This window comes from Trichomonas vaginalis, chromosome III (genome assembly GCF_026262505.1).
Source record: "Trichomonas vaginalis G3 chromosome III, whole genome shotgun sequence".
Classification (NCBI taxonomy): domain Eukaryota; phylum Parabasalia; order Trichomonadida; family Trichomonadidae; genus Trichomonas; species Trichomonas vaginalis.
This window is the reverse complement of record NC_067205.1, coordinates 772,344-792,939: the sequence shown is the minus strand read 5'-3', so window position 1 is coordinate 792,939 and position 20,596 is coordinate 772,344. Positions and strand designations below refer to the sequence as shown.

The 20,596-nt window shown below is 34.3% G+C and overlaps 11 protein-coding genes and 2 pseudogenes across 13 annotated transcripts, besides 2 other annotated features; 4 read left to right on the top strand and 9 right to left on the bottom strand.

Annotated features, from left to right (window-relative positions):
- Positions 1-13,036: part of a mobile genetic element that runs on past the window's edge.
- Positions 1,025-1,773, top strand: TVAGG3_0616460 (KilA, N-terminal/APSES-type HTH, DNA-binding family; the record flags this gene model as incomplete). The annotated part of the gene is made up of 1 exon (XM_001282892.2): positions 1,025-1,773. A coding segment is annotated over one exon (749 nt), but the record flags the coding sequence as incomplete, so codon positions are not given.
- Positions 2,444-3,319, bottom strand: TVAGG3_0616450 (protein of unknown function, DUF4106 family; the record flags this gene model as incomplete). Its single annotated transcript, XM_001296678.2, has 1 exon — positions 2,444-3,319. The coding sequence occupies one exon, from the start codon at positions 3,317-3,319 to the stop codon at positions 2,444-2,446; it is 876 nt and encodes a 291-aa protein (XP_001296679.2).
- On the top strand, positions 3,352-3,810 carry TVAGG3_0616440 (uncharacterized protein; the record flags this gene model as incomplete). The annotated part of the gene is made up of 1 exon (XM_001296677.2): positions 3,352-3,810. A coding segment is annotated over one exon (459 nt), but the record flags the coding sequence as incomplete, so codon positions are not given.
- TVAGG3_0616430 (protein of unknown function, DUF4108 family) lies at positions 3,827-4,246 on the bottom strand (the record flags this gene model as incomplete). The annotated part of the gene is made up of 1 exon (XM_051240192.1): positions 3,827-4,246. The coding sequence occupies one exon, from the start codon at positions 4,244-4,246 to the stop codon at positions 3,827-3,829; it is 420 nt and encodes a 139-aa protein (XP_051086779.1).
- On the bottom strand, positions 4,440-5,265 carry TVAGG3_0616420 (annotated as a pseudogene). Its single transcript has one exon. A coding segment is annotated over exon 1 (826 nt).
- On the bottom strand, positions 5,547-6,353 carry TVAGG3_0616410 (uncharacterized protein; the record flags this gene model as incomplete). Its single annotated transcript, XM_051240191.1, has 1 exon — positions 5,547-6,353. The coding sequence occupies one exon, from the start codon at positions 6,351-6,353 to the stop codon at positions 5,547-5,549; it is 807 nt and encodes a 268-aa protein (XP_051086778.1).
- On the bottom strand, positions 6,358-6,893 carry TVAGG3_0616400 (annotated as a pseudogene). Its single transcript has one exon. A coding segment is annotated over exon 1 (536 nt).
- Positions 7,270-7,680, bottom strand: TVAGG3_0616390 (protein of unknown function, DUF4106 family; the record flags this gene model as incomplete). The annotated part of the gene is made up of 1 exon (XM_051240190.1): positions 7,270-7,680. The coding sequence occupies one exon, from the start codon at positions 7,678-7,680 to the stop codon at positions 7,270-7,272; it is 411 nt and encodes a 136-aa protein (XP_051086777.1).
- On the bottom strand, positions 9,543-10,492 carry TVAGG3_0616380 (protein of unknown function, DUF4106 family; the record flags this gene model as incomplete). The annotated part of the gene is made up of 1 exon (XM_051240189.1): positions 9,543-10,492. A coding segment is annotated over one exon (950 nt), but the record flags the coding sequence as incomplete, so codon positions are not given.
- TVAGG3_0616370 (protein of unknown function, DUF4106 family) lies at positions 11,875-12,127 on the bottom strand (the record flags this gene model as incomplete). The annotated part of the gene is made up of 1 exon (XM_051240188.1): positions 11,875-12,127. A coding segment is annotated over one exon (253 nt), but the record flags the coding sequence as incomplete, so codon positions are not given.
- Positions 13,037-14,297: 1,261 nt separating the features above from the next.
- On the bottom strand, positions 14,298-15,638 carry TVAGG3_0616350 (positive regulation of non-motile cilium assembly; the record flags this gene model as incomplete). Its single annotated transcript, XM_001317636.1, has 1 exon — positions 14,341-15,618. The coding sequence occupies one exon, from the start codon at positions 15,616-15,618 to the stop codon at positions 14,341-14,343; it is 1,278 nt and encodes a 425-aa protein (XP_001317671.1).
- An 82-nt stretch (positions 15,639-15,720) lies between these two features.
- On the top strand, positions 15,721-16,979 carry TVAGG3_0616340 (hook domain family; the record flags this gene model as incomplete). Its single annotated transcript, XM_001317637.1, has 1 exon — positions 15,733-16,938. One exon carries the CDS (start codon positions 15,733-15,735, stop codon positions 16,936-16,938), a length of 1,206 nt encoding a protein of 401 aa, XP_001317672.1.
- Positions 16,980-17,552: 573 nt separating this feature from the next.
- On the top strand, positions 17,553-18,763 carry TVAGG3_0616330 (negative regulation of mitochondrial outer membrane permeabilization protein; the record flags this gene model as incomplete). The annotated part of the gene is made up of 1 exon (XM_001317638.2): positions 17,553-18,752. One exon carries the CDS (start codon positions 17,553-17,555, stop codon positions 18,750-18,752), a length of 1,200 nt encoding a protein of 399 aa, XP_001317673.1.
- A 391-nt stretch (positions 18,764-19,154) lies between these two features.
- Positions 19,155-20,055: a mobile genetic element.
- Between the last annotated feature and the right edge of the window lie 541 nt (positions 20,056-20,596).

Here is a 20,596-nt window from a genome sequence, read left to right as displayed (position 1 = left end):
GGTAGAAAACGGGGTAGATATACCCTTCTACCCTAAAATATATTTTTGTCTGATTTACGCTCATTACGAAGAAGTCTTGACAAAACATTTACGAAGAAGTCTTGACAAAACATTTACGTTCATGTTTGACAAAACATGTACGATGAAATCATGAAAATTCAAGAGGGTAGAAATGAGGGTAGAAAACGGGGTAGATATACCCTTCTACCCTAAAATATATTTTTGCTGAAAAAAATGACCAAATTTCATGAATTTCCTTAAGATAGAAAATAAAAGCTAGTTTTTTTAAAATATTTTTTTTTATTTTGTATGTAAGAACAGAAAATGTTAAACATTGAGTTTGAAACAGTTAGAAAGATAGACAATGACACCAAAATGGTTAGAATATGTGATTTAAACGTAAGATACTCAAAGAAATACAAGAAATATTCTTTGTCAGACATTTTATCTCCATTTGGAAAGAGACCGAAGGACTGGGTTAAAATTGCTTCTACTCAGAAATTTTTGACAAGAAATCCTGAGCTTTTGATATCGGTAGCATTTCATGGAACAAGAGCATATCTTATAGACAAAAGTCTTATACCAATAGTTTTGTTATGGTTAGACCCAGTTGTTGGATATAATTTCATAACATATGGTTCATTCGATACGGAACGTTGCAGTGAAGGCTTACTTTACATCGTTCAGAAACCGAAAGACTTCAATACAAAGAGATATAAGATAGGAAGAACATTTAATATAACTAAAAGATATGACTCTACAGTCAATAGAGTTAAGGTTGTGTTTGTTAACGATATGAGAGCTGCAGAAACAGAACTGCTTGAAAAGTTTGAGAAAATGTATGGTGCTCCCACGAAAGGTAAAGAAACGTTTGAAGTAGATGAGATCGACAAAGCTATAAAATTATTTGACGAAGTTGCTGAAAAATACATGTAAAGCGTTTATTTTTGGTCTTTTATACAAGATAGAAAATAACGCTAATTTTATTTTTTTTTATTTTTTTATCCGGAATATAAAGACAGATATGTCAACAACAGAGAACACAACAACTGCTATCGTTCATGAAGCTATAAATGAAGAATATGAGTGGGTTCAGTTTAACAAACAACTCCGTCTCATTCGTTCGGTCAAAGACGATATGTACCAAATGCAAAGTATTTTGACAGCATGTTTTGCACCAGATACTAAGGTTCCTAAAGACTGGTTTAGGAACCAAAGCACTATTGAACTATTAAATGAAGCACAGCGAGACAGACTTTTTTCTGAAAATCGTGAAGAACAGCGAGTGGGAGAAAAACCCCAGTCGCCAAAACTCTATGAAAATCGTGAAGAACAGCGAGTGGGAGAAAAACCCCAGTCGCCAAAACTCTATGAAAATCGTGAAAAATTGCCAAATGGTTTGAGAGGTTGGTATGTACATAGACTTCTTGTAAATAATGTGGCACAATGGGCTTCAGCTCGCTATTCATGGTATGTCTGTAAACTTCTTGACGAACTTCATAGACAAGAACGTGAAGAGCTAGAGAACAAGCTTGAAGCAAAAGACAAAAACATACAGAAAAGAATACCACGTTCGGTACCAAAAGGAAAGGAAAAGAACTATAAGTATATGATTTACACTGAAGAGATGGAAAATGAAGAAGACAGAGATATGGTTATGTTGCATTTAGTCAGAAGAAACAACAAAAGCTTTTACGACCTTGCTAAGATTTACAAATCTGACAGAAATTGGTTCTATCGCGAAAACTTACCGATTTCAATGACCCCAAATGAAGATGTGAAACAAATAGTTCAAGATACGTTACCTCAAACACACTATGATATGAAAGGTTGTACAATACTTACCTTCAAAGAAGATTTGCCGCTACTGAAAGAAAAAATAACAGAGTATTTTGACAACTTCAAAGAGGAAGAGTAAATGAACCATTTATTTTTGGTCTTGACTTCAGATGGCTCAGGTAGCTCTAGATGGTAAATTGTCTTGTCAAATCCTTCTGGCATTCCGAGTCCTTCCTTCCGACAGAAAAAGTCCTTCCATCCGACATTCCGAGTCCTTCCTTCTGGCATTCCGAGTCCTTCCTTCCAACAAGAAAAAAATTTCCCGACAACTGGAAAAAAATTTCCTGACAACTGGAAAAAAATTTCCTGTTGTTCGTCCGTAAACCATTCAAATTTTCGAAAATTGAGAACTTTTTGGTCGAACTTCAGAAAAAGTTTTTCCTTCCGACAGAAAAAGTTTTTCCTTCCGACATTCCGAGTCCTTCCTTCCGACATTCCGAGTCCTTCCTTCCGACATTCCGAGTCCTTCCTTCCGACAGAAAAAGTCCTTCCTTCCGACAGGACACAAACAGATGACTGACGTACCACCAACCGAGTCCATTCCCAAGCCAGAGGAACCTAAAGCACCAGCACCACAACAGACTAAGACTAAACACTTACATTTTTACGCTTGACTTTTTACAATTTGAACTTTGTTTGCGTAGATATGAATTCTGAAAGAAGTATGAGGGTCTTGTATGACTTTGTACTTCTCCCATAGTTCATGTCTGTCAAACTTACCTGCCATGGACTCTTTCATAAGTTCCATGAAATCGTCTTCGGACAATCCAGGGAAAAGTATGATATCAGTAAGTATTCTTTTAACATCCTTACTTAAACTCTTTGCTGTCTGTACACAAATGACAACTGAAATGTTAAAGTGTCTGAGCTTCTTAAGAATTCGACACATGTCTTGTTCTCTGTTCTTTAACAAAGGATGAGAAGCAAAGTCATCTAAGATAAGAAGACATCTATGAGGGTACGTTTTCCAATCGTAAGATTGCAATTTCTTCGAAATGTATTCTATCTCTTTCTGTTTGTTTCTGAAGTGTTTCTTCTCTAATATTCTCTGCATTTCCTCATTTGGGTCTTTAAACTTAGAATTGACATACTCATTTATAGCATTGTACTTCAAAACTCTTCTTTGGTACTTCTTTATCCAATCCAACAACTCAGAGTCTTTTATACATACTAATTTTGACTTCTTTATAATATCTTTGAACGAATTGACGGTTTGGTCAAATTGACCAGAAGTACTACAAATGACTACTAACTCATAGAATGGGTTCTTCTCATCTAGTTCTTGTTGTTGTGCAGCCATTTTAAGATAAGTGAAAGTCTTGCCCGACCCAGGTGGTGCAATTAGACCTGTTATACCATTCTGAGCAAATAAGAACTTGTCATGTATAGGCTTTATCTGAGCATTTTCTAACTTCCTCTTGTTCTTGTTTAAAACATTCTCAAATTTCTTGTCAATGTCAGCAAACTTTTTTTCTAACATATTTTTAGAAAATTAAAAATTTTATCTTTTAGGAAATGTCTAGCGATTTCGCTATCTATATTCGAGACAAGCTTTTCGACAGCAAAACATCTGTAGACCATAAAATCTTACATAGTGTAAACAAGAAAGGTGAATTTGTTCTAAAGTTCTGTTTCTGGGAATATGACAAGAACCATAAAACATTAAGCAGAGCAGTCTTCAAATTTGTCAATGACAGACTTGTTGACAGAGATGACGCCGATTGGAAAGATGAAGTCCAACAAAAGTTCTTAGAATGCAAAGAAGACACATGCGCTGTTCTTGAAAATGAAATAGAAAACAGAATAGAAGAGCTATTAAAGGACAAAGACCTTTTACATAAATATGGTTGCGCCAAATTTGACATAACTCCACCAGAGAAGAAGAAGAAGAGAGAAAAGAAAGAAAAGAAAGTAGAAGAAGAGAAAAAAGAACCTGAACCAGTTCCAGAGAAAAAGAAATTTGACATGTAAAAATAAAATTTTATTTTTAGAACATTTCTGGGTCAATGTCAATGTTCTCTTCCTCTTTAGGAGCAAACACTGGCTTAGACTCTAAAATCTTTTTACCCAATTTACCTTGAACTTCAACTATCTTAGACTCATAATATTCATAGTCGTCTGCTTTCTTTGGTTCATAAGGTATAACAAGTTTGTATGCTTTGCCTTCTTTAAGGTTTGAGAACCTTCTGTCAAAATTTTCTTTGACTGCTAACAAACCTTCTATGTCTAAGTCTTCAAATTTCGCACCATTTTTAGTCACAATAGCAAACTTAACCGGTTCGATGTTCCAAACTTTGTCAAATGTAGACTTTTCAAAATGGTAGAAGTAAACATTCAAATAAGCGAATGGGTCTAGTTCTTCTTTAAGTCCTGACATGTACTTGTTTACTGAGATGAATTTTGCCATCTTTTCTATCGGATAAAAAAAATATTTTTTTTTAAAATTTACTCAGAAAAATTTTTCTTTGTATATACGCCGTTCTGAACATCTAAAAGATTTTTGACATTTGCCAAGAATGTTCGTTTAGATGCTGTCATATAACCATACTCTTGACAATATTGTTTATACGAGTCGTACAAAGACCTTTCATCTAAACACTCAAAGTTAGTCTCATCTATAAACAGTTCATATACACTCTTGTTTGCTTCTAACAATGTTTGTCTTTCTTCGGTATGTGGAATTTGTCTTGGATTGAACTTAGAAATATCTAATGTCATAAAATATGAGAACAAGTGGTTGTAAAAGTTAGGTGTCAAAGTTTTGCTAAGTCGTCAAAATATTCTGTATCTTGCATATGAGAATCTGACGTTCTGACAACTACATATCTTCTGTCAGAACTTTCTAACTTCATCGGAACAGCGTTGTTTGAAACCATGACGAAGTTTGCAACATTTTCACAAACTCTTTGGTCTTTATATTTTCTTTCAACAACTCCAACTTTGTCTGTTATAAGACTCTTCAAAGCATCTGAGTTCAAAACTTTTGTTGTATCTATACTTTGAAGTTCGTTACATACTATAAGTTTCATATTCTCTATTGAAGAGTTAAATTTACCGCAGATGTTTTCTAAGTTTGTCATATTAGGGTTCGAATAGCCCTCTAACAGTTTGCACAAAATATCTGTAAAGAAAGTGTTCTTACCAGTTCCTTGTTTCCAATTATGATGAGAGCAGTTTCATTCTTAGCACTTGGATGTTGTAAGATGTTTGCAAACCAACATAAGATATACTCATAGACTCTTTCGTTTCCATTGCATATAATTTCTTTGACATGGTCTAACCAAGCTTCTATAACATTTTCTTTCCATTCTACTTGTTCGTATTTATATCCAGTGAAGATAGAATAGAAGTTTGGAGATGGTGTATAGAACTTTATACCTCGAACTGAAAAATCTTCTAACTTTGACAATAAGATATCCCAAGCATCTAACATCTTCATGCCAACTTGTACGACTTTTATTTTCTTAAGTTTTTGTCTACATTCTTGTTCTGAAACTATTGTCGCTCTTGGTTTGTTAAAGACAACATCCCATTCTTTCATGACATAACATTCTGGGGCAGAGTCAACATAAATGACTAAACGTTTCAAATTCTCGACTGCTTTGTTATAGTCTCTAAATGGACACATATTTCTGAAGGCTTGGAAGTCATAAAAATCTGAAACGTCTATTCTGTACATTTTTATAAAAATAAAAAAAAATATTTTTTTATTCTTGACTTTGTTGTTGCATTTGTTCCATTTGTTCCATTTGTTGTTCTTGAGCTATTTGTTGTTGAAGTTGTTCTTGTAGTACAATACTTTCACCAGTTGCATCTTCCAATTCGAAACTTTCTGCCGTCATTGACAAATACATAGGACATAAAAGTTTTACAGGAACAAAGTTTGCGTCAACTAAGGTTAAGTTTATGTTTGCTAAAGTGTTTGAGTTTACTAAAGCTGAAAACTCTGCATTCGAATGAACAATAGGCAAACCAGCAGAGAATGTGTTGTTTATACGCATGAGTATCTTTTGGTCATAGTAGTTTCTGTCGACATTCGAATAGCACTTTGAACCTAAGTTTGAAACAATATATAAAATAGGTGTGCTTAAAGTCAATGGAACAGATAGACCTTGTATGACACCTTTTCCTGTTATAGGAAACTGTTGGTAGTAAAAACCAGATATAAGTTTTGTATTATAGCTCATATCGTTTATACTAAACTCAGTCGGACATCCAAACATAATGAAACCTGCTCTAGTTGCAGCACATGTTACATCCGTCCTTAAAGTATTAAATAAGTCAACAAAACCTGTTGGTGGTATATCTGAGTAAGTATCTTCAAAGAAGTATTTTTTACCATTCACAACAACAAAGTCTTCTGGTGTCAAAAGAGCAAAACAGGCTTTAGTCGTCATTGTGTTTAAAGTTAGTTTACAATACCGTCCTTGAGGACTTTGTAAGTTTGTTGTTATAGAATTATATGACTCAGGGTTTTTAGTCGTAATAGTATAAACCACTATGTCTTCTGCCATTTACTTAGCAAACAAACTTTAATGAAATGTTGTGGTCGTCAAATATTTTTATGACGTCTGGGAAACTATATTTTAAGTTCAACGTTTCACCTCCTTTCATAACGTATATCTTGTCAATGACATTATATGAAACACCACAGCAAGCAATGTCGGGTTCTATTTCTTTGATGTTTATATCGTCTGCCTCTGTCAAAAGTTTCAATAGTTCTTTCAAAATTTCATGAGGTGCGATGACATATGAGTTCACTTTTACAGGTTGTGCTCAACCAAGTTTAACATTATACCCAAAGCCTGACAAATCTTCTCCTGAGTTTTAAGTTTGTCTTTAAGTTGTTGGTAGTCGTTTCGAATATCTGCAACAGAACTTAAGTCTCTGCTAACTTCAGGATATGTTGGTTGTTCTTTTACAGGAACTATTGTTATACCATCTTCGTCTTCGTATGGTTTCCCCACTTCAACATCTCTTTCTTTGACATTGACAACAACACTTTGACTGTTTGTTTGAGTTGGTGAATTTAACTTCACATCTGCCACCGCCATTAAACCTTTTGAAACACTTACGCTTCTATTTTTCGGAAATGACATTTTACTTAGAATAAAAAGATGGACGTATTTGAGTATCTCTTCGAATTGAAGCAAAACAAAGTTTACACACACAAACAATACAAGTTCATTGACAGAGTAGTTCTTTATACAAACAATGGAAAATGTTATAGAATAGCAGTCTTTGCTGAACCAAAATATTTTCATAAAGCAAAGAAAGTTGGTATAACCGAGATGGTGAAAGTTCTTGAAGCAGACAAAAATATAACAACAAAACTGACCGATATTTCTAAAGGTAAGTTTATAATACAATTTTATGTCAAAACTGGCGTACTGTCAATATTTGACGGAGAGAAGTCAGTTCAAGAACAACTTACTGACCTGCTGCCAAAATCTGCTCGATGGAAGCTGTCGTTATACCAATCTGAGGAGCCCCAGCAGGTTTCATCGAACGAATTTTCAAAAGAGCATCTTCCGTGAAAAGTGCTATTGGTTTTGTAAACTTCTTTGCTTTCAATTCATCTGGACCGTCTCTGTCACCAGTATATTGTATTTGAACTGTACCAACAGTTGAAATACCACCCATAAAGTCTTCTGAGTCAGCAAATGGAATGCCAAGCCAAAAGTTTGAACGGTCTCCATTTGTATATTGAGTTTTTTGAGCTCCTGTATGAGTCCATACTTTCACATATGGCATAATAGAACTTTGCATTTCAGGGTTAATGGTTGTTGTGAAGTTGTTGTTAAAGTTCATAGCATCTAATGTCAAGTTGTATGACCTCATATCCTCAACTGTAGAATATTCTTCTCTTGGATAGTATTTGCCATCTATGTTTATATGGTATTTAATACCAGGGTTGTAGAAGCAAGAATAGTCATTTATAGTTGTCTGAACAGTACAAACATAGTATCTGCATGTTTCATTGCAGTTGTTAAAGCAATATCTGTTCTTGCACCTGGGTCAGCACTTTGGTTTCCAACTTCACCTGCAAAGTCTTTGACAGATATTTGGTGTATAGGGAACATAAGCGGAACTGCAATATATTTGGCAGCTAAAGCATTTGAAATATCTGGGTCCAACATATAGACTGCAAGTCTGCTTTCTATTCTCTTGCATTCAAATTTTTCGCATGTGAACTTAACTGGGTCCCAAGCATCTCCAGCAGCATTGAAATAATAGTTTACTTCAGTGTTGAGGTTTGAGAAACCAAAGTCTAAGTCAACTTTGTTTTTGCAAAAGTCGGCGAATGACGTTTTATTTGTTCCCACTACTTCTGTAAGAGTGAATGGGTCTTGTGTTGGTGCAATGACTAAGTTATTTTTGCTTGGAGTAAGTTCGATAGAAATTTTTCCTGCCCAGTTTGGCAAGTATCTTAAAAACCTGAAGATGAGGAAAGATGACAAAGGAACTCTAAGTTTCAATTTTACTTTGGTTACTGCTGCTGCAGTTTGTCCAGAAAGGTTAACATAAACTCCTGGAACGTTAGGGTCAAGTCTTCTTATTTTCTCAATAGTTGCATACTGGTCTGTTTGTTCTCTAGCTTGTGGTTGTACTGAGTTTCTTAAAGCGAACCATTCATAGTTTGCCCATGTTACTGTTTGAACTAAGTCAGAGTTAGAATATATCTTATATCCCATGAAAACTTCTGGAGCATATTGGTATCCGACATAGAAAATTCCATTGCAACCTTTCTTGTCAGACAACTTGGCAGAAGGTTTTATTTCAATGTCTTGTTCCACGTATAAGAATGAGTTGTCAATAGAAATTATATGAAACCTGTCGCAAGCAATATCTACTGTTGTTGAAGAACCTTCTCCAAACTCACCTACGTTTCCATAAGAAACAGCAGTTGTATATTCGTAAGTTCCAGGAACTATTTCTGACCTTCTAATGGCATTGTCGCATTCGTTATACCATTCGGAAACATTTCCATTCATAGCATCCAAAACTGTTGGCGTTATATTCTGAGCGGCGTACATTTCATATGAGTAAAAATATAGAATAGTTGGATTTATATGTCATAATAGAACCCACGTGGACCAAGCTTTACTTTCTTCCTGACTGAGTTTTTAACTCTTCTTTTTCCTTCATTGCCCTCTGCTTGAAGTTGTTGCATCTTTGCATTATGTTCATCTAGTATGTTGCAAATTTCCCATGTCCTTTTTGCCTTTTGGCTCTGGTCGCCCATCTCAGGTAACCTATATCCTAGAAAGAGTTTGTCATAGTCTGTATTTGAGTCTTCGCGTATTGTTTGCATGACTCTTTCCTGAGTTTCCGGTTCAAGCTCTTCAAACAGTGCCTGTCCATAGGAATATGCTCGTTTCCAAATATATGTTTTTGTAGCCATTCTGGTTTTCTTTCCATGTTACCAACTATATCTTTTGTGAATGGGAAAGCTTCTACCCAATCTTTCAGTCTTGCGTCGTTTATTTCTGTAGTTGGTTTTATTTTGTCAAGGAACATGTTTTTCAATACTAACATTTCATTTGGTACTGTCCATTTGAGTTTTTCTTAAATATTCATCCCTTCTCGGTTCATTGTCTGCAAAGTAAGTTTTTATGACATTTTGTAAACTTTCGTTTGCAAGGTCATGTACAATAGGTTCTCTTCCTTCGCTGTCCATAACTTTCTTTCTAAACTCTTCACCAAATATACCATCTCTATGGTTCTGTGTAGTTCTTTGAGATAAATGTTCTAGAACGTCAGGTGTTATATTTCCATCAGCCATGTTCATTTCATACTGGTCCAAAATATCTGCATCTTTCATATCTTTCAATGGCATTAAAGCCGCGCTTAAAATACCAGCTATATCTCGTTCACCATTCAATTCCATTGCGTCTACAACTTCTTGGAATTGTGGTTGTAAGTTTATGAACCACCTATCCGGATTAGCTTTATGACCCCATCTCATTGTAGTTCCATCGTCTGCAGAAACAAAAGTAGGTTTGTTTCCATCTTGGTTAGGTTCTGAATGAACTTTAAACAATGTTTCATTTCTATATGTTTTCTTGAAATTTAACCTTTTATTTTCACCGAGTTCATCCGAAGATTGAACGTTAAATGCTCGTAAGTAAAAAGGGTTGTTGTATTTGTGTACATTTTCTTTCAGTACTTCCATTCTATGCTGAATATTTTCATCTGGTGTTGGAGTCTTTTGTATGTCGGCAAACATTTTTCGATATTCTTCTACTATGTCAGCCGAATTTTTTTTAGACTCTTGGAAATATTCCATATTCTCCGCATACTCTTGTTGAGGGTCAAGATTTTTCGGCTGTTCCAAATCTTCATCTAGTTCTGTGAAGTTAGTTTCCAAAGGAGTGACTTGTTCGTTTCCTTCAGGCTCTTCTAGCTGTTGTTGCTGAACTATTTCTTCCATGTCTGGTTGTATCTGAACTTCTTCCTGTGGAGTTTCTTGTACCTCATCTGCTGGCATTTCATATATTCCGAGACCGTTTTCAACAATTTCCCTATCTACGTCATCCGCATTCATAAGCTTTTGTTCTTTCGTTCCGTCTCTATTTTTTACGCGTTTCATGACGAAAGTTGAATTGTCATTTAGCTCTGACATCAAATATCTCGGAGTAAATTCATCCATGTCATTTGGATGATATGCTATTAAATCATATCCCTTTGCGAGCTTGTATTTTCCAGGTTTGAGATTATATCCGTTTTGGTGCTGAGCCATAAAGCTAAATAGGTTCGGGTCAGTATTTCCATCCTTGAACTTTCCAATAGCTTCTTTATATCTGTCACTAAAGTCAACAGTATCTGCGAAACCACACTCTTCTTTAAGCATTTTTAAGAATTCTTGGTTTCCTTGTTCTCTACTTCTTTTATGTCCTTGCTCTGTTTGTGGTTGTTGCTGTGCAGGGTTTTGAACTGTTGGTTGTTGTGCAGGGTTCTGAACTGTTGGTTGCTGTGCTGGTTGTGGAGGTGGTTGTTGTGCAGGGTTTTGAACTGTTGGTTGTTGTGCATGCCTGTGTCTGTGTCCATGTGACGATGTAAATGTTTTAGGTAGTCCTGGTGCAGGTGCTTCTCTTGGAGGGTTTGGTGGTATATAAGTTCCACCAGCTGGCACATATGTTCCATCTGCAGCGTAATGTCCTACCTGACTTTTCGTTCTTAAGAAAGCATTTACTAGGTCTGTTTTGGTCTGTTGTAACTCTTTTTCTTGACTTTTCACAACAGTTGCTCTAACGGCGTCATAGGCACTTTGAACTGCCTGTCTCGTTGCTGCATCTGTTATTTTCGTCATATTTTGTGCTACTTCTTTTAACTCTTTGTCGAAACCTTCAGACTTCAGTTTCTTTCCAGATGAGAAGTCGTTCACTTGTTTCACCTTACTATGAAGAGCTTCGAAGGCGTTCTTAAAGTCAGCATTTGTTAAAGCTTCATTTGAACTGTCTTCATCCGCTTGTATTTTTGTCCTTATTGACCCTATGAGTTGGGCTGCTTTAGCGTTGGCTTGGGCATCTAACCAGTCATTGTTAGCTTTTATATATTCTGCGCTTTTCATTGCCTTTTGCATGGCTGCGTCGTTATTTTTACTTTCTTGTGCTAAGTTTTCATACTGTACGGTTTGGTTTTGCAACTGTAAAAGTTTTTCTGCCTTTACATTTGCTTCAACTTCCTTTTTATACTCATCGCTATCCATATATGTCTTCAGGGCTTTTTGTTTTATCTCTTCATCTTTCAGTATTTTATATTGAGTAGTATGGTTTTTCAAATTTATGACATCTTGTTCCATTTTTGCTACTTCTGTTGCTTTTTCTGACACTTTTTTCGCAATATTCCTCTGTACTTAGTTCTTTCAGTTGTTCTTCTTTCTTCTTTTTCTCTACGTTTAACTCATTGAGTTTCTTTGTGTGTCTGTCATATTCTAGTTTCTTTTCGTTTTCACTTATTTGCTTCTGTATGTCTATGTTGACTTTTTGACATCTGTTATTTGATTTTTGAGTGAACTCAAATTCATTTGACTTTGAGGGTTATAGGCTGTTCCGTCTGCAGCTCCACCATAGCCTGCCATTTTCGCTAAAAGTGCCGCTCTTAAACCTCCACTCTGTGCACCAAGAACTCGGTTTAAAAGCATAGGATTGCTTGACATTTGTTGCAACATAGTGGGGTCATTCAGCATTTGTTGTTGCAACTGTTGTTGTGGTGTCAGTTTTACTATTGGATGTTTCAATGCTCTCTTCCTCTTACGTATATTCTTACGTAGCTTACGTGGCATTTTAAGTGAAGTTAAAAAGCGGCTTTTGACAGATGTTTTATTGAGACTTCTTCGTAAAGACTTTGTTGAGACTTCTTCGTAAATGAGTGTAAATGACCCAAAAATATATTTTAGGGTAGAAGGGTATATCTACCCCCGTTTTCTACCCTCTTTTCTACCCTCTTGAATTTTCATGAATTTCTTCGTAAAGACTTTGTCAAGACTTCTTCGTAAAGACTTTGTTGAGACTTCTTCGTAAATGAGTGTAAATGACCCAAAAATATATTTTAGGGTAGAAGGGTATATCTACCCCGTTTTCTACCCTCTTTTCTACCCTCTTGAATTTTCATGAATTTCTTCGTAAAGACTTTGTCAAGACTTCTTCGTAAAGACTTTGTTAAGACTTCTTCGTAAAGACTTTGTTGAGACTTCTTCGTAAAGACTTTGTTGAGACTTCTTCGTAAAGACTTTGTCAAGACTTCATCGTAAAGACTTTGTTGAGATTTCTTCGTAAATGACCCTAGTAGTATATTTTTGGTGTAAATTTCATGAAAATTCAAGAGGGTAGAAATGAGGGTAGAAAACGGGGTAGATATACCCTTCTACCCTAAAATATATTTTTGGTGTAAATTTCATGAAAATTCAAGAGGGTAGAAATGAGGGTAGAAAACGGGGTAGATATACCCTTCTACCCTAAAATATATTTTTATTGAATTCTGTATAAAATTCTGAGTAAAATGACAGATGTTTATATGACCCTTACTTGTCCGGTTTATAGGACCTCTCTCATATTCTATCTTGTCGTAAATAAAACTCACAGTCATGTATGTCCTCTAAACTTCATTTATACTAAACATCTTCGGGGCTAGAAGGCACGAAGTGCCTGGAAGCCCCACTACCTTTTTTTTTTTTTTTTTTTTTTTTTTTTTTTTTTTTTTTGTAATAAAATAAACAAATATTAAAATTATTTTTGGTAACAAGAAAATTCCCAACAGAAAATATTTGAGACAAAGAAAAAAGAAAATTGAAAAATATTACTCTCCTTTACATTTCTTGAGATTTTCAATTTATTTTTATGAAATTGACAATTTTATACGTTTAGATGAAAATAAGTGATTTTGCTTGAAATAAAATTATTGTTTGTTTACAGCTATCAAATAGATTTTTGCTATTTTGATTAAAATTTGTTAATCAAATTAATAATTTTTTTCTAAATATCTTAAATATCTGGATCACTCACTGATACGATGAATTAAACGATAAAAATAATACAAACTCAACTAAGTTTCCTGTCTTTCAACCAAAAAATATTATGCAATTTAAATTAAATTGTTTATTCAAATATAAAACAAAGATGAAATAATTACAGTTATCATAAACTTTATGAATAACTCTGTAATTGGTTCAGAATTTCGTAAAAATATTTTTATTAAAATCGATAAGAATATGTTTACCTACTATCATCACATATCTATAAACAAGAGTAGAGTGATTTTTATCATCGAAACTTTTTAAAAGCTGCAAGCTGGAAGTAAAAATCTTGTTTTTTTTTCTGAGTTAGTTGTAGAACTATTGATGCACGAGTTATCATTGTGATGTAGAAGGATGTCAATGCACTGACTGAAGGATATGAAGTGAATTGAATTTCATTGCATTTCAATTTGATCAAAATTTGTTGAAATTATATGAATGTGTCAACATCTGTATCACTCTCCTTCACTTCTTCCCTATTTTTTCGAGAACGAAGCTAGCTCAGCTTTCGCTGAGCGAATTGACACTTTTGATGCCCTAAACGTACATACTCTCAAATTTATCGAAAAAAATAATACTACCTAAACTCGTATATTCTTATTTTAAATATGATATTATCCTTATATTCCACACTAGAATATATTTAAATCAACTTTTAAAAAAAGTTCGAATCCTGCGCGTCTCACTTTTTAAATTTTCCAAATGGAAAATTATATTCTCCTAAAACGAAAACAATTTTCCGAATTGACATCCTTACACGAATGTATTGATTTTGTATGATTGTCGTTTTATCATTTATCAGAAGCCAGAGTGTTTCAGAAATATTTCATATTTTATCATCAATGCCAAATTTGTGATTGAATCAAACAAAAACATATATAAACATCCATTCCATTTAAATTGCGTATTCAAATAATATAGTGTGGTTGAAGTATAAGTGGTTTTATAAAAACAATTTTTATTACAACAACAATTCAATAAGTTTATCTTGTATCTGAATCCAAAACAAATTTAGCAGGGAGCATCATATTCGATTGTTTATCAATAATAACTAAGTTATCATTATTACCCCATTTAATTGCATGACATCTGAAATTATCATCAATATACTTGATAGACATGCCACTTGGACTCCAAATAGAAAGGGTGTTGGTTCCAGTTCCAATCAAAAGGTGATTTGATTTTAATGACCATGAAATATCTTCAACAGGGTAGTTTAATACGATTACTTGTTGTGTAATGGTCTCTGTATCCCAAACAAATACAGTGTTTGGCATTTTTTCTGGACATGATGCAATAAACTTGTTATCCCGAGACCAAGCAAGTCTAGAAATACCTGTAGCATTCTCAACAATGTTTGTAATGTTATACGGTTTGTCCATATTTGCAAAACCACCTTCTTGTTGTTGAAAAACTGTTGCTGGATGGACAATTGTTGGCTGATGGATTAATTCTTCAAGATTTCTCCAGATACCTTGTCCAGCTGAAACTCTAAGACGAATCATGTTGTCATAATTTCCTAATGCAATGATTTTGGAGTTTGGACTGATTCCAACACATTCAATGCCAAGAAAACCTTCATAAGCTGCATAATCTGATATATTTTCGGTATTTATATCTATAACTTGTAGTAAATAATGGGATTTGCAATCAGGAATAGCAATAAAAGAATTATCTTTTGACCAATAGAGAGAAGTCGCATCAATAGTTGATAATGAGATAGATTTCTTAGGAGTAAAATCATTTCCGAGTATTACAAGTACATCTTGGGCCTTTCCTCTTGTTAATATTGCAAGATAATTACCATCATTTGAAAAAACAGCGGATTTGAATGATGATTTTGGTGTAGGGAGTCTCTTGAATGTATTTCGTGCAATGTTCCAGAGTAGCAATTGTGATGAATTGATTCCAAAAAGTAAAACGTTATTTCCTGTAGGAGACCACAAAACACGCTCTGTTTCGATGTATCCACCAGAAATGGAGTACGATGGTGGGGAAACTTGCTTCGGACGATACTTTGATGATATAGAGAAAATTGAAATTTCGTTTAATGAAGCCATTAGTACCATTAAATACTTACTGTCTGGTGACCAAATCATTTTTTGAATTGTATTCGGGCAAATAATTGTATTTTCTTGCGAATAATCATCTGTTGAAACAATTTCAATGTGATTATCATAGTTTAAATATGCAATATGCTTCGAATCTGGACTAAAAGCAATATTGTCGTTATCTGAAGTATCACATTCTAATTCATGCATTATATCTATATTCATTTTTCAATTTCCAAAAAAAAATTTAAAACAGAATATCCCCCATAAAATTTTAAAAACATCCCCCTTTTTTTATTAATTTTTTTTTATTTTTTACTACAAATGTCTGAAGAAGATTATTCAAATGCATTACTTACCTTTGTTAAGGCTTTTCCTGAAACTGGAGATATACCCGAGAAAATTGAGGATCTTAAATTCCCAAAACCATTGTTTTTGCTTTATGAATTCCTCACGGGTGATGATATTCAGGCAAAGGATTTAACAGAAGGAACAGGAAGCACCGCTTGGCTTCAAACTCATAAGGCATTGAAGGCATTGCTTGAGAAATTGTATCCTCTTGTTAAAGATTGGACTGAAGTCAAAGTAGATTCACTCTCAGTCGTTAGACGTGGCGACCAACAGAATATTCAGAACTTCATCATCTTATTACTCATTCTTGGCGTTCATTGTGCTAAGAAAGACGAAGTTATTAATCGAATTAAAAAATTACCTTCTCCAACACCAAAGCAGTTAATGGGTGTTTTAAAGAAATACTCAATAACTCCTAAGGAGCACAAGACACCTACAAAGGCCGAACCAGAAAAATCTCCAGTAAAAGAAGAGCCAAAACAAGAAACTCCAACAAAACCAAGGGCCAAACCTGCAGAACCTCAAGCCACTCAGGATAATTCCCAGGATGATGAAAAAATCAAATTATTAAATTCACAAAATGAAAATCTTTCAAATGAAATTGAAAAAATCAAACAACAAATCGAGCAAGCAAAGAAGGATAAGGAAGCAGCAGCAAGTAATACAAACACAGGAATACAAGAAATCGCTTCAATGAAAGCTGATCTCTTCTCTATTCAAACTCAAAACAAAGCCAACCAACAGAAATTACAGAAACGTAAAGACAAGAAAGCTCTCATGGCTAAACTTGAAGCAGATCGCGATGCCCTTAAGAAACAAGTCGATGAAGCTGAAAAATCTTCCGAAAATTCAAACTCAAAGGAGAAAATCATAGAACAACTCAACAAACGACTCCAAGAAATACGCCTTGATCCTCGCAATGATAGAATCGATCAAATTAAAGAAGATTTAAAGAAATACGAATCCTTGGTCAAGAAACTCTACAAAGCCGAGGAGAGCCTTAAGAATCGTATCATTGGTCAACAGAGTCTTTCCGCTCTCCAAGAACGTCTTCAATTCCTCAAAGCTCTTGAACAGACAAATATAGACAGACTCAAACGTGCAAAACTCAATCTTGCTCTTAGCATGAAGACTTTGAGATGTGAATCGTTCCAAAAGGAGATGCGCGCAATCATTTGAGTTATATTATAAAAATGTTTTACTTTCCGAGACTATTTAAAAGATAATTGTATTCTAATTTCGCCAATATATTATCTTCATGCTCAGTTTTTTTTCGAATTTATAGTTTCTTATTTGATTCGATTATATTTATATCATAGATGAATAATAGCACAAAATTTCAGAGGAGTAATCAATCAAAATATCAAAAATTACTTGAGTTTACACATATTTCTTTTCAATTTAATTTTGACCAATTATTTCCTTTCCGAAAGAAAGATTACTTTAGTTAAATCAAATCAGCTATAAACTGATGTTACATTTTGATAGTTAGAGTTGTATTGAACGAACATTTCAATTCGAATAATGTTGAATACAGCAATTATGTTTCATTAATGAAGCTTTAGCATTTATAGGAGAATTAACATACAATTCACGCACAGGATATAGGAAAAGAAGTCTAAGATGATGTGAAATTGAGCCGAAATCAATCAATTAAAAATTGAAAAAAACGATGAAAAAGTCAGACATCTTCGAAATAAACATGTATTTATATTTGAGCTCAATCAAAGTCTTCATAAAAAAATTCCCATCGGTTGATTGGGTTCAAGCGGTTAGCAAAAACGTGACAAATAATGGCCGGCGGAAACGTTCCAGCATGGCAGAGGGCTATAGCCATCCCTGGCATGCTTATTTTCGGCACTGCTACAGTCGTTACACAGAAGTTCCTCTTTGAACAAAAGTCAACAGGTCGCGACTGCTACACAAATCCACATAAATTCTCAAAACCATGGTTCCAGACAAATTCTATGTTCGTAGGTATGTGTCTTGCTCTTGTTGTTTATGAAGTTCAGCGTTGCTTAAAGAAGAAACCACAGGATGATGCTCAATCTCTTGCTTCACAATCCGAAGACCAAACTGATACAAAGAAGGGTAGCGAATGGAAGACGTACTTCTATGTTGCTGGTCCTGCTTGCTGCGATCTTCTTGCTACATCTCTCATGAACATTGGTCTTCTTTTCATTACTGCTTCTGTTTGGCAAATGCTTCGTGGTTCTATGGTTCTTTTCTCTTCTATCTTCTGCCAGTTCATCCTTAAGCGTCCAACATACTCCTACATGTGGTGGTCTGTACTTTTGATCATTATCGCTCTTACAGTTGTCGGTGTTGCTGCTGTTTGCTCCACAGGTGTTGGCAAGGCTGGTGTTACAATCGGACAAGTTATCATGGCTATTGCTCTTACAGTTGGCGCTCAGATCATCCAAGCTTCACAGATTGTCGTTGAAGACTTCCTTCTCCACGATATGACAGCTTCTCCAGTCCTTATCGTCGGTCTTGAAGGCATGTGGGGCACAATCATCACTTGCATCCTCTTCCTTCCAGCTACACAACTCATCCATGGTCCAGAAGGCAACGGTATCCACGAAGATACTCTTGATACATTCATCATGATCAAGAACAACAAGTGGCTCCTCTTCTGGGTTATTCTCTACGTCTTCTTCATTCTTGCTTACAACGTCACAGGTATGTTCGTTACAAACATCACATCTGCTGTCGTTCGTACAATTCTCGAAGGCCTTCGTACCCTCTGCATTTGGATCGTCCAACTTATCATCTACTACTCATTCATGGCTCGTGGCGACCACAAGCACACATCACTCGGTGAAGAATGGACAGTTTGGAGCTGGATGCAGCTCGCTGGCTTCGGCCTCCTCTTCACCGGAATGCTTCTTTACAACAAGATCATCCAGGTTCCATTCTTCAAGTATCCTCAGGTTAACAGCACACCTAAGGTTAATGCTAAGATTGATGATACACCATTAAACCAGGAGTAAGAATAATAAACTAATTTTATAGTATTAGAAAAATTAAAAAGTTCTTTTTTCAACCATTTACTTTATACTTGTTTTCTTCTGTTGTTTCTATTTTTGAAAGCGATTGAAGACAATCTCAAACTTTTGATACAGTTTGCCATAAAAATCTGTGCGGAGGATCGCAGACATTTTTTAGCTTATCCCTATCAAATTATATTTTAAAATAATAGGTCGTTTTGCTGAAATACATAACATGTCAGAATATGATGATTATCTAAAATTTCAAATCATCGATAGGGAATCATTGGATGAAAATCGTTAAATTATCATTTAAATCATATTTACTATAATTTTATGAAAGTATTGTTCATCAAGTTTGCGAATTTTTTCCACGTTTTTGAAATTTCGTCTTATTCGGGTCATGGCAAACCCAAATTTTAGCTAAAAGTGACAGGAAAAAAAAACGTTTAGTAATAAAAAAAAGACCGATGAGAGCTTCGTTCGAAATATAGAGGGAACTGAGAATGCGCAACCATTCTCAGGGAATATTGGATGCTATTCCCGTTCCCTCTGTATGGAAAATTGAGGTTTTCAAAGGGAGTTAAAATAATATCAAATTTATACTAATTTACTTCAAAATACAAAAGTATTTGACAGCTAAAATTAGTTACTTTAGCAAGCCTATCAATACCCTTTTACGATTATTGTTACTTTTTCGAAATAAAAGTAAAAACAAATTTATACTAATTTACTTCAAAATACAAAAGTATTTGACAGCTAAAATTAGTTACTTTAGCAAGCCTATCAATACCCTTTTACGATTATTGTTACTTTTTCGAAATAAAAGTAAAAACAAATTTATACTAATTTACTTCAAAATACAAAAGTATTTGACAGCTAAAATTAGTTACTTTAGCAAGCCTATCAATACCCTTTTACGATTATTGCTACTTTTTCGAAATAAAATAAATTTATTATCAAAAACCTTTTTTTCTTAGTAAAAATAAACGAAATTTTTTACCTTATGAACTTTTGATGGAAATATGCAAATTTAAAATAATAAAGAAAGCCGCGAGCGAAGCGATCGGCTTAGTTCGAAGATTTTGATTCAAATCTTTGCTGATCTGTAATTCGCGGAAGCCGCGAGCGAATCGAGCGGCTTAGGTCTAAGATTTTGATTCAAATCTTTGCTTATATTCCTTAAATTCTTTATGAAACTCGCAACAGTTCCATAAAAAATTTTAAATTCTAAACTGTCGAAATTACCGATCGGTAATCACACCCTTCACGGGTGTGTCAATTTTAGCTAAAATTACCCCTACTCTTCGGGTCATTAGCGAAGGGATAAAGAAAATTTAATTTGTTTTTGAATTTGAAATGATCTATAATCTAAATCACCTTCAAGTATGAATCATGAAATTTCTGAAAATTGGAAACCATACAATTTAATAAAAATTATTGGTCGCAATAACTCTACATCATAAATAAACAATCTTTAATTATTCTTTTCGATTCTCCTTAAAATCCTCAATATTTCGATCGTTTAAATTATTTAAATTACAATTCATATAAGGAACAAGACGAATGATAAAAACCTTTGGGTTCTATTGAAAACTGACAACGATTTGAAAGCAAACTCTTAAATCAATTCAAAACATGTTGTTAAGATCTGGATAGAGCACCATCAATAATATTATTTCTAATATTGAATTTTACAGTTTGTTCAAAAACCAAAATTATTCCGTCAACTGAAATTCCAACACATTTAAATACATTTTACCTGATGAAAATTTCTTGTACAATAATTGAATATCTTTTTTCAAAATGTTTTCAATATTAAATAAAATAATCGTCGTTCCGTCATT